This window comes from Cydia pomonella, chromosome 16, assembly GCF_033807575.1.
Source record: "Cydia pomonella isolate Wapato2018A chromosome 16, ilCydPomo1, whole genome shotgun sequence".
Lineage (NCBI taxonomy): Eukaryota > Metazoa > Arthropoda > Insecta > Lepidoptera > Tortricidae > Cydia > Cydia pomonella.
In genome coordinates, this window is record NC_084718.1 from 6,174,535 (window position 1) to 6,188,021 (window position 13,487).

The following is a 13,487-nucleotide window of genomic DNA, read 5'->3' on the forward strand; positions in this document are numbered from 1 at the left end:
TCTCAGAGCAAGATTGTACAGACAACATATCTAACGATGCTCAGATACAAAGACAAGATACTTTTATCCTTAGATCCTTCCCCTAAGGTGAAATGGAATGGGACTATTTAAAGAGTGAGAACTCATCCGAGCGTACATTGGCCTTATGTGATGCCCCACCACGCATAACATAGGAAAACTAGCATGACTTTGTTAAACAATAGAATTCATACGTTTTTCCATTACTGTTACGGGTCTTTCACGTTGTAAGCCGTGTTTGGATCGTATCACACTGGTACTGTATACGCCCGACTCTCCTCCCAACAGGAATACGTCAAGGTATAATAAAGTAAAGAGCATGAGTGCAGCGGCGCCGGCGCTCCTAAAGTTCATCGTTCACGAGTATCTCTACTCTACGCTCAGTTCGCGACCGGCCGCGCGCGCACGCACACAACTCACGAACTTTCAGATTTAGAACCGTCGTTCGTTACAATACGTTCCTCATTCGAATTCAACTAACGGATAATGATTTTAACTATGGTAAGTAAAAATTATTGTCTCTCTTGTTTAGTAGTCGAGTTAGAATATAAATGGTTGTCTAGTTATGCGATATTTTACTAATAAGTTTTATTCATGAGCACGTCTCGTCGTGATAAAGGGTTCAGTGTCAAAGAAAAGTAATCTTCTGTAAGATAATTAATTATTCAAAACCCGCTTACATGACTGTTTAACTCATTAGTAACATTACTCTATTGAGGTTTGCCAATTATGCTTATTATAATTAGGTATTATGTTAAACTTACGAGTGTACTTTCAAGTATAGGACAGCTTGATATAATACGAGTATACATACTGAAAACAAGTTACTCCTTTGAATCGTTAGGTACGCTATTGGAAAAATATTTATTTTGTCAAGGAAGAATGACGTTAGGTAGTCCATGTTTTGTTCTTGAGCCACTAATGAAATATCGTTATCTATAGAACCGATCTTAATTAAAATCGGAATGAGAGGGAATATTTTGAATGAATTCATAATACAAATTAAAGATACCCCTTGGTGCGCGGGTAGGGTACCATCAAATGTTACCTATTTCGTTTAGGTGGTTTAAATATCTAAATGCTGCAATGATTAGAAGCTTAGAACAATATTAACATAAAAAAATATGCAGGAATAAGCTCCTTCCCCCAGAGAATTTGGCTGCATTTTCCCAAAGTCCGAGCGCGTGCTACCCTCAACCAACCGTTTTCCACGTATTTCGTCTTCCGGTGCATGGTCTGAGATGTATATATATATATATATAGGTAAGGTAAGGTGTAAGTAGGTACAGTATATATATACTGTACCTACTATACTATACTGTACATAGTATATATATATACTGTACCTACTTACCTAATCCTCGTGCACAAATTTTAGGGATTGTATAGATAGGTTTACTTGCTTGTCACTACGTGTGACATGTTTCGGATCGCTTAGGCTTGGTCGCGGTGCGCTGAAAAACGTAAAATGAAAAGATTCAAACAATGGTTATGTTCGGACTCAACTACCGGGAGCAGTACAAACAAGAAAGTTGATTGCCCTACAGGTGCAGTTACCGCAGTTAGCGAATGCTCTTCGCACCTCGTAAAGATCCGCTCAATAAACAGTTGGCTGCTGCACGCAAATTGAGGTAACTAACGTTATTGCTGCGGTAATGGCTGGTTAAAAAGTGAGAGTGTGTTCGCAACTTCACAAGTCTTTATGTCATTAATTCATTCAGTTAGCTTTTTAGTTCTCAGAAACGTTTGAATACTTTGAATCCTAACCATGTCAGGATATTTTTAAATTACCGAAAACGACAATTTTTTTGGGTAGGTAATTTAGAAATAAACTAAATCATAACGTAGGTTATTAGGTAGGTATCGCTATTGTGATGTTCAACCATCACCAGGGACAATAGGTACCACAAAAGAAAGTAAGAGCACGTTGCACTTTTTCTCAGATTAGGTACCTAGATGAAAGTAATAATATCTAGGACATCCCCACATCTACCAAATCCCTTGTCATGACAATTAACTATTGAATCTATTTCCGAATCTGACTTTAGACATAGTCATACTCATACCAACCTCATGCTGATCATTCCTTATTGCGACCAGCAATTTCCAATGTTAATATGGTAGAGGGCCACAGTCAATTAAAAACTACCCTGACGTTCCGGTTTCCTGCGATTCTCGTCCTAGTCGCTAGTTCAGCGGTTCCTAACCTGGGGGTAATTATCCCCGAGGGGGTAAAACTAGTATTTCACGGGGGTAATAAGCCTAATAAACAATGCCGGATATAGAGGTCTGGAGGCCTCGGGCAATAAAGGAGTGGAGGCCCCCTGGCCCTAAATTTTTTCCAAATAAAATGCTAAATTTACCGAATTCTCTATTGTGGGGGGCCCCTCTTTTGTGGAGGCCCGGGGCAGTAGCCCCGGTTGCCCTCCCCTAAATCCGGCCCTGCTAATAAAAGATAACAAAGATTAGACCTATAAGAAAGACTTGATGATTATTGGGAGGAGGGGTAAAATCAGGATCCCTAGTTAGCCGTAGGGGTGACAGGACTGAAAAGGTTTATTTATTTTATTTCAATAAAATACAATGGATACTGACTTAATATTAAATACAGTTAGGAACCACTTTGCTAGTTTATTTGACTCTTGTGAGGCGGCCGACCCCCGCGGCTTAAATTGTAAGCTCCCATGAAATTGGATTTAAATACTCCGCCAGATAAGGAGTGAACACAACTTTAATCGTAAGCCTCTCAACTATTTTGAGATACACTCGTTCGATGCAAAGAGAAGTAAGTTGGGTTTTGTATGGTATTATCCTGCTCGAGTTAATTTTCTGTAGAAATTGAAAGCAGGTGCAGTATCATCTGACACTTCAATTGGATTCATTAATCATATGAAAGATAACATAGTATGAGTGGAACCGGAATCTCGTACGACACTGTAAAGGCGGGTCCACACGTAGGTATCGACCTATTTATGATTAGTGACTACGCTTGTTTATTTTCCGTAGTAATAAATCGAAACCTTAGAATAGATACCTTAGACAACTTTGACATACGAGTACAGCATCAAGTTCAATGAAAACCCTACCCAGTAGGTACAGATCGTAGTACACAAAAATTTCTTGTATCCTGATAGCCCCTATTAATTTTAAACTTAGGTTAGGTTATTAATCTTAAAGTTTTGCTGCAGAAACGTCAATAGAAATACAGACTCTGAAAATATCAACTGTAAAATACAGGCCGCTGATTGATGCCATAGATAGACAGCAGTTGCGGCGCGTCGCAAATATTCGTATGGAACCCGGAGCTAAATTTGCTTTCTTTTTCTCCATGAACCCATCGTGAAAGTACTCAACGGGCTGAAATTAGACAAGCCGGTGGGAATCGAGTTCTTATGATCGATCCGCCACTGTAAGACAGACATACAGCGGCCAAGAAAGCATGTTAATAAGGTTAAATTCCTTCTGGCACCGCTCTTGCAAGACCAGTGGACTTCGATAGGTATAGGTAGTCATAAGAACTGATTGTCAACATTTTCATATAAAACCCGCGCCAGCTTTAGAGCCAGCTAAAGATAATACACAGAATACAATGAGTATACCGTGGCTATGAGATGTGGAGTTAGCTTTACTAGTATCTTCTTAGGTAACAAGTAACATGCCACACACGATCGGTGAACACCTACAGTAAAGTTCTTGCTCGAGGCTATGTTTGTGCCACGTAATCGAAGGGCCGATAACTTAGGCAAGCTTTTGTGCCTTTTGTGACTGGCACACTTTTAGAACTCATAGGTAAATAGAAGTAAATAAATAAAAAATAAACGCGTATGTGCTTTCATGCTGTATGGATGAATTCAGCTGGTTCAATCTGCACACAAAGGTTTTTTGCTCTTGTGTATGATAGTAAAATATTCGTTTGAAACTACAATAATATTGCCTTAGCAAAACAACTCACGTCACCACAGCCGCCGGGTAGGGGCCATACTGCTGCGCTCAGGGTTGCGCAGGGCCAGAATAAGTTCTAGAAAGTTACACCCGATACGATAAAATATTCTATTTTTATATGTTTGAAAAATTCCATGCAAACTATATGTTGTTGTTGTACGAGTACTAATGCACAGACGAATATCTATCAGCGGCCCAAGCACTCGATCTTATGGAATTCATTAATAGAATATCTAGGAACGTTAAATGTGTCTAATGTTTTAGCTAATAAGGTCCATATTTTAAATCACAGTAAACTTGTCTGGATCTTGGCCAAGGACTTATTTTGTCCTAGTCCTTTCGCTTTGTTCAGGCGATGCTGTCATGGCGGTTAAGTTTAAAATTAGACAAAAGACAGTCATCTCGAATCTTATGTGTACCTACATTCTAATTACTTTACTCTCAAGACTTAGTGGAAATGAGTCATCATCCTTCTTGCTTTTAAAGATTAAGCTTCGATGGAAGAACAGTGAAGCTTCTTTAAATATTACGGTGTTTACCTGTTACATCAGCATTTATACTGTCTATCTTTTTCTTAAAATTCAGCAAGAAGATAAAAGAAGCGTACGGATATCACATTTCACAAATAACACTTATTTTAAATAGTAATTTTAGATTTTAAATTCCCTAAGCAAAGCGTTATAAATGTTATGTTACATAAGTTACCTACATAACAAACAGTTAAAAGCTATCATATTCTATCATCACCCAACCAAAAATCATCGTCAGTATATCAGAAATCCTGTACCGAAAATCGCTATCAAATCGGTTCATCCATAAGCGAATTTCGGTACAGGATTAGCGGAAAGCTATAGCTAACAAATCCTGTACCGAAATTCGCTATCATACGATGCCACATATGTTAACCTTCCTCCCTTTTTGCATTGGAGGTTAAAACGGAAAAATATTACAATACAGTTAGGTACAAGCCTAAGCTTTACCATAGAAGCTCTACCCTACATTTTGTCTATGGCTCTACATTCAGTTTACAGATACGGCCAATATTAAATAACATAGTTACACTAATTGAATGGTTTCTCTGACCTACAAATAGGGCTTAAATCAAATTTGGTTATGACAACGCCAATTGAGAACACTCAAACGAAGTTACATCACCTAACGATTATCAATGAAGAGGTACTTAATGTATGAATGTTTATTTTTATTAGTCTTCCACGCCATTGCATTACTAAGAAGAGTATTTATACCCAGTATAAGAAGAGCTATATATATATAACCGTTTATAAAGTTAGGTTCTTGGGTCTTAGTTGGTGGTCAAGACTTAGAGATTAGTTGTTTACGATGCAGCCCGCATGGTCTCGTCTTTTATATTAAATTCAGTTATTAAGTTATGAACTCAACAAAAAGGTCGCCGGGTCATTGCCGGGTTTGAGATGATAATTAATTAGTTGATAACGTTTAGTTAATGGTCATAGAACGTGTAGAGACAGCATCAGTCAAGCGGGTGAAACGACGCAACTAAAAGTATCTGTAGTAAAGTGTCCATGAAGTTGGTTACCTATTAAAGCCTAACCCCTAAGCCACTCCGTCACGGCGGAACCCGTCCCAATTTCACGACTAGATGTGATACTTGTATATGCCATTTTAGGAAGTCTTAAGGGCGAGCAGAACACGCTTGCACCTCTTATACGAAACCCTTATGAATGACGACCGGTCTGGCCGAGTGAGTAAGTGACTCTGCCTATGAAGCCGATAGTCCTAGGTTCGAATCCCGGTAAGGGCATTTATTTGTGTGATGAAATCGAAACCTTAGAATAGATACCTTAGACAACTTTGACATACGAGTACAGCATCAAGTTCAATGAAAACCCTACCCAGTAGGTACAGATCGTAGTACACAAAAATTTGTGTGATGATATTTGTTCCTGTGTCGAGGGTGTTTTCTATGTATTTAAGAATTTATATATTATACATATTTATCGTTGTACGAGCTTAGTGTCGCGAGTATTACGATATAGCGAGAGATAATGATGGTGCATTTTTACTGTCTGGTGACATACTTTTTGTTAATTATAATCACCTAATTGTTTTTCATAAAACAAAGTAAACCTACTAACTCCGAAGATATTGAGCACAAAATCTAAACAGCAGATAAATGATGTGTAAATACGAAATAGCGTCTCGCCGAGTGTGGACGGCTAGATAAGGGGAGGGTCACATTATCGCGACCCCACGCTCAATTCAATATTCCATTCAATTGATACTTTTAACCTTGTTATTTAAGGGCGCATTGAATACTTTGGAGATACAATAACTATGTCAAGTTTAAACCCTTCTATACAACTAATGTATGAGTATGACAGACGTCTCGGTTTAAGCATAATAGAGTCGGACATCTTTTACTCGAATTAAGGCGTAATTATAGTGACCGAAAGATGCCCGCAACTTGGGAATTTCAGTGTTCGCGGTAGGCCCTCTGGTTTGGGCATTAATATCTTTCTGAGTTCTAGTTCGATGAGCTGAGCACCGTACCTAAACTATAAATCCTGTAAAATAAGTATTTAACATCGGTTTTTAATCACTGGCATCATATTCCAATAAACAAGAAGAGTCATAAAGCTCCTGCTTAAGCTAGATGGTACATATTTAAAAACGCCGACATTACATTATGTTTCAACGAACATTCAAGTTCCTCACTTTTAAAAATAAGAATACAAACATTCAACCCATATTTAATTTTTCAGCTCCTTTAGAGGCTGAATTATTGTGTCCTTATGTTTAAAGTCTCTTACTCAAATTTCTTCCGTTACAATTTAACTTTCATCCCCTTTTAACCCCTTTACAGGATAACTTAAAAAACGCTGAATAGTTATTTGTTTTACAAACACAACATTTTTCACCACACTAATGCGAGGAAAATCACTTTTCTGGTTGTCAAATATTGTGTTTTACTATGAAGTTTCCAGCCAAATTAAAAAATAGTTTCGTTTACGATACAAACATTCAACTTTCTTTTCGCCACTGTAGGGATTAAGTTTCAAAAACGCTAAAATCGCTTCGCTTTTAGCCCTACTTAGATCCGCTAAGTATTCAATTTGCTCATAGCCAATAATGTTAATTACGATTCAATTAAGCTTCAATTGTTTTCTTCAGTGTTTACATAGCATGCTTAACATGCTTTATCTTTATCTAAGGCCAGTTCTTTGTGCCCGATTGATAAATATGTACATACTTAGCTTAAGGAATGGTCAGTACATAACTTGTGTCAATTTGTAAATATATTAGCGATTGTAAACAGGAATTGCGAAATATTTGAATTGTAATTAGACGTTAATAGAGCTTGAAGTTGTTTATTATTAATTTATTAAGATAAAGTATATAATACGTTATTACATTGTACATTGATATGCAGGTATCGTAATGTTTTAGATATAAGTACAATAGATGTATAGATTTACGAAATTGCTGTAATACATGATGGATCGAGTTTATACGACCTATACTACACAAAGAACTGTTATGATACAATCTTAGTTCGTTAATAAATACGTACACTATTGTAGACCATTTAGTGTAGCAATGTGTGGGTTAAGTACAGTCACGTCAACGCGATAATATCCCGTGCAACTTTTAAGCGTGCAGAAACATGTGACACTCATATATGACTCTACTTATGATACAAAATGAGTCCAGGAAAAACGATAAGTTCATGTTTTCAATTTTTTTTATATAGTCATACTTTAAAATTCTCGTAAATTTGTTGCCATTCAGAAAATAGTTAAGTTACCTCTTCAATTTAATCTCTATCTGTACGATCGCATATTTAGTTCTCTTAGGTAAATGTCATAAAAATAATTTAAAGGGCTCTTCAAAATCGACTCGCCGTTTACCCTGAGACTATGCAGACGACTATGACGTACCTATACGGACTATTCTATATGCAAGATACCAATGCAGATTCTGTCCCCAGAGGCTGTTGTGGGTGGCGGCCGCGCTGCTGCTGTGGAGTCCGCACGCACAAGCCAGGAATGTCACGTGAGTACCTACTTAACTTATAGTGAATGTAATGCATGTGCGGCTTTACGCTCTAAAGCTAGCTTGACGATTCTTTGTATTACAAAGTTGTATGAATGGAAAAGTTATCGATTTTTAGCGTCCCGTATCTCAAAAGTAAAAAAACCGGCCAAGTGCGAGTCGAACTCGCACAGGAAGGGTTCCGTACCATTATCTATAAAAACGGTCACTCATCCAAGTACTGACCCCGCCCGACGTTGCTTAACTTCGGTAATTGGATGAGAAGCTCGAGATTGGAAATAAATATTTATTTTATTCTGTTTTTAGTATTTGTTGTTATAGCGGCAACAGAAATACATAATCTGTAGAAATTTCAACTGGCTAACTATCATCGGTTCATGTGATACAGCCTGGTGACGGACGGACGGGCGGACGGACGGACGGACAGCGGTGTCTCAGTAATAGGTTCTCGTTCGACGCTTTGGGTACGGAACCCTAAAAACGGTCTCCAAATCCGACCTGCTAATTTGTCCCGCCATAAGTACCAAATTCTATACAATCCGGCCCGTGAAATGAAGAGGAGGGGCTACGGTCCTCGGGCCACAAAGATTGGAAACAACTGCCTTATAGGATCACTGTTTATTCTGTTACTACTGACTATCTGCTAGACCAGTGGTGGGCAAAGCAGGGATCGGAAACCGGTATTTTTTGTATGGGAACGAAAACGGTATTTTTTCGTTCTTTGTTAATTATTTCATTTCTGATTGGGCAATCTCATAATACGAAGTCGTTATCTAAAAACACAACCGAGTCCTATATTTGGAGTATAAAATAAACCGAAATATATGTTTATTTCAAAGTTTTTCCAAAAAACCGGTTCCGATCCCTGGGGCAAAGTACGGCCCGCGGGCCAGTTTCGGCCCGCGTTAGGATTTTATCCGGCCCCCGCCTCGGTCCTTCGAAATAATTTGTGGGTATATGACCCGCGAAATAATAAAAATGCATTAATGCTGCAATTCTGGCCCTCCTCTGAAATGTCTTAAACCTTCTGGCCCCCATGAAGAAAATTTGCCCACCACTGTACTAGACTGAACTTCGTACAGAGTGATCATCGTTTGATACGTTAGAGTACCACTTCAAGATGTCAAACAACCGCGCATTTTAAAGCTCACAATTTGGACGGCCGTTCGACAATTTCGGAAGGCCACATATGACTGGACAGGCCCCGTAGCCAACATGCAAATCGCTTATTACGCTCCGTAGCGATCGAACCGCAACTATCACTGTCGCACTAATATGGAATAGTGATAGAGAACAGAGCGTTTCGTCGTCGTCGTAGCGATAGCCTTTGTCACCTTGGCTAGGCTGGCAGACTACTTATAATATCTAAGAGTCAAAGTAGTCAAAAGCCAAACACATAAACCGCCTTGGCAGCCCTATCGACCTAAATACTCAGTACCTATGCAAAATTTTGTAGTGATCATTTAAATTATTGGTACTTAATTTCATTATGTTCCCAATTTACAATTTCAATTTATGCCGATAAGTAGGGCGATGTGCAGGCTGAGGTGGTCGCGGGATTCATTGTGGCCGTCGTTCTACAAAGTAAAGCAAGTGCGATATGATAAAAGAGCAACCATCATATCAGTTTACAGTTTTCAGTCAGATAAGCTTTAATCGTGTAACGATCGTTAATCAGATTAACGGCTCATTAAGTAATAAACATATAAATCAGTCCATAAACTCCAGATCGCACTGTGCGGTTTTAGTTTATGGATCAATAAGGGACGCGGGGCGAGTGCAATCATATGTTAAATACGAGTCAGGCCTAAATGTTTATTTCAATAATCGAATCAGGTTTGATTTAAGTAATACCAAGTATTTGAAAAAGAGAATTTGAAATAGAGGTGTCAAAGAAAAAATTGTAGCCACAGTACATTTACTGCCATCTTGCTACACATTATGATTAAAGCTTTTAGAACGCCATTTGATTTTAATCCTTATTCTTTTACTAATATTTGTTAAATATCAAAAAGTGGCGCCATCTAATAGATCAAAGGCAAAGGTATGGCAGCACCGTTTCGAGCGATGGCGCCATAACCTTTAGGTGGTGCCCGGAATGATGGCGCCACTGTTTGATATTTATAACAAATTTGAAAGTTTTAAACGTGTGTCGAAAGATGGCAGTAAATTTACTGTGGCTACAAAATTTTCTTTGACAATACACCTCCCGAATGCTCCCGGTAGCCCGGTACTGAATTTTTTATGGCAAGGGGATTCCTTGGTCCGGTTCCGGCCGCGTAGCCTACATGTAAATCGCTTACGCTCCGTAGCGATCGAAACGTAGCTGTCACTGTCGCACTGATATGGAAGAGCGATAGAGAGACCCAAAGCGTTTCGTTGTCGCAGCGATAGCGATTGTCACTTGTTGGCTAGGCCGGCTGTATTTTGTATAAAAAACCAGTAGGTAATTAAATTTAGCAGCTTTTATATGAAATTTTTATAAATGTAATTACGCGTAGATTGAGAAACATATTAATTAGTCCTTTGAGCCGGATTGTTCCCGATATGTTAGTTGGTCCTCCGAGCCGGATTGGCCCTGTATTGTGTAGTGTTCCTTAGAAATCGCTGTACCTCCACTCCTTCACATCAAGTGTTGATAAAGTTTTGAGGCTGGTCGTAGGTAAATACGTAGTTTAAAGTAGTTAGATGCAAAACAAATTATTATTTTATACAATACACAATGCAGGATAAAGATACAATTTTACAGAATTTAATAGATGCAATTGCACTAGAATAAACAAACAAACAAACAAACAAAGGCGAACTTATCCCTGTAAAAGTATAGGTACAGTTGTTGTGAATGAAATGCTTTCCAAGGCTACCGCCGCCGGTGTGTCGACCTTTACGATTGACCTTTGGCTAAATTCCATCAGGGGAAACAAAACGCAATTGCGATGCTCCATGCTCCCTTAATTGTCCATCGACGGGCAACGGCAAAAACAATGTAACTGTATGCATATTAGCTAGCAGCATATGTAGCTACGAAAATTACCATGCTGAAAATGTCAACACGTACAAATGGGGCTGCGTCTGGCACTTAGGCCGCAACTAGACTATCATAGAAATATGATCATAGATATAGGAGTTATTTCTATATGAAGGACCTAATGAAAAAATCAATCAAAATCAATTCAAGAAGGCTTGTGTTGTGGTTACTCAGACAAGGGTGCACTACGTTTTTTATAATTACTTTTCATATATTATATGTTTGATATATCTTCATTTTGAATAATAACGTAATAAAAGGCATACTACTACTTATAGCCTACCTAATACCTAATCAACGACGACAACGACATATATAATTTTATTCTTGGTATAATGATTATCGGGTATATGAACACTTCGTCTAATATACACTGCCATAATTATTACATACTCTAAAGCATATTTGTTATAACTAGTGACATTATATAATTATATGTAGGTCTCAATAGAAATAAAAAGCTTCCAGAAAAGTGGCCTAGGGTAGGTTAAAATCCCATATAAACGAATGTTTAGAAAAGGTGAGTTAGGGTTAGGTTAGAACAGCGACATCGTATTAAAAAAAATGTTTTTGATTACATTATAACAAGTCTTTGAATTGAACACTGATCTTTTGGTGGTCTGGTGGTGGTTAATTTTCGTAGCTATTTATTCTTTTGACTGTAAATATCATACACCTATCATAATATTTATGTGAGAGTTGGCAGGAGCGCAGGTACCTAATCGAAATGTGTGTCCTTTACGATAATAATAATGAATGTGTTGTGTCGTATCATATCATATGCGATATTTTTTTCAAGGACTAGTATAATATCAGACCTTTTTTTATATGTTTACAAAATATAGTCGTAATTATTAGATATGAAATAATTTTTAACTTTTTTAATCGATTTAGAGTTGGCCTATGACGTGTCTGTAATGTCTGTACGCATCGCACTTGCACTAAGTCCAGACAGCTAGGTGCTTAATGTAAGTGTACTTTAGCTAGAATACATTTAACTTATGCTTACTTAATAACCATTATCTTGGAAGTTTACACGTGTAATTATACAGACGTAGGTACTTAGTATACCTATCTACTTCATTATTACCTTACGAAATACCAACCAATCTATCTTAATTATACGCTTACGCTTTATATGTTTCTTTAAAGTGTTATTTCGTAGGGACAAATAATTTTGTGACATTTCAGCCACAACCTGAAAGTATGGACAAATAGATATGCGAATAACTTACATATGAATTGTCTTTCTTACTTTAATTAAAAAAAGCGGCCAAGTGCGAGTCGGACTCGCCCATGAAGGGTTCCTTTATGACGTATTAAAAAAAACTACTTAAACTATAGATCTCGTTCAACATTTTACCACTTTGGACACACATTTTACCACTTTGGTAGTGTCTCTCGCGCAAACTATTCACTTTAGAAAAAAATTATATTAGGAACCTAAATATCATTTTTGAAGACCTATCCATAGATACCCCACACGTATGGGTTTGACGAAAAAAATTTTTTTTTTAATTTTATGACGTATTAAAAAAAACTACTCACTAGATCTCGTTCAAAACAATTTTCGTTAGAAGTTTGCATCGTAATGTATATCATATATTTTTTTTAGATTTTTCATTCTGTTATTTTAGAAGTTACAGGGGGGGGACACACTTTTTTTTACTTTGGGAGGTTCTCTCGCGCAAACTATTCAGTTTAGAAAAAAATTATATTAGAAACCTTAATATCATTTTTGAAGACCTATCCATAGATACCCCACATGTATGGGTATGTTGAAAAAAAAATTTTTTTTTTAATTTCATGACGTATTAAAAAAAAACTACTTACTAGATCTCGTTCAAACCAATTTTCGGTGGAAGTTTACATGGCAATGTATATCATATATTTTTTTTAGATTTTTCATTCTGTTATTTTAGAAGTTACGGGGGGGGACACACTTTTTTTTACTTTGGGAGGTTCTCTCGCGCAAACTATTCAGTTTAGAAAAAAATGATATTAGAAACCTTAATATCATTTTTGAAGACCTATCCATAGATACCCCACATGTATGGGTATGTTGAAAAAAAAAAAAAATTTTTTTAATTTCATGACGTATTAAAAAAAAACTACTTACTAGATCTCGTTCAAACCAATTTTCGGTGGAAGTTTACATGGCAATGTATATCATATATTTTTTTTAGATTTTTCATTCTGTTATTTTAGAAGTTACGGGGGGGGGGGGACACACATTTTACCACTTTGGAAGTGTCTCTCGCGCAAACTATTCATTTTAGAAAAAAATGATATTAGAAACCTCAATATCATTTTTGAAGACCTATCCATAGGTACCCCACACGTATGGGTTTGATGAAAAAAGATTTTTTGAGTTTTAGTTCTAAGTATGGGGAACCCCCAAAATTTATTGTTTTTTTTTCTATTTTTGTGTGAAAATCTTAATGCGGTTCATAGAATACATCCA

The 13,487-nt window shown here is 37.2% G+C and overlaps 1 protein-coding gene across 1 annotated transcript in view; it reads left to right on the top strand.

Moving 5' to 3' along the window:
* Positions 1-13,487, top strand: part of LOC133526617 (uncharacterized) — a 38,086-nt gene that overhangs the window by 11,904 nt on the left and 12,695 nt on the right. The window contains exon 18 of the mRNA XM_061863310.1: positions 7,931-7,995. Coding sequence (XP_061719294.1) covers positions 7,931-7,995 — 65 coding nt within the window. The remainder of the gene's footprint in view (positions 1-7,930; positions 7,996-13,487) is intronic.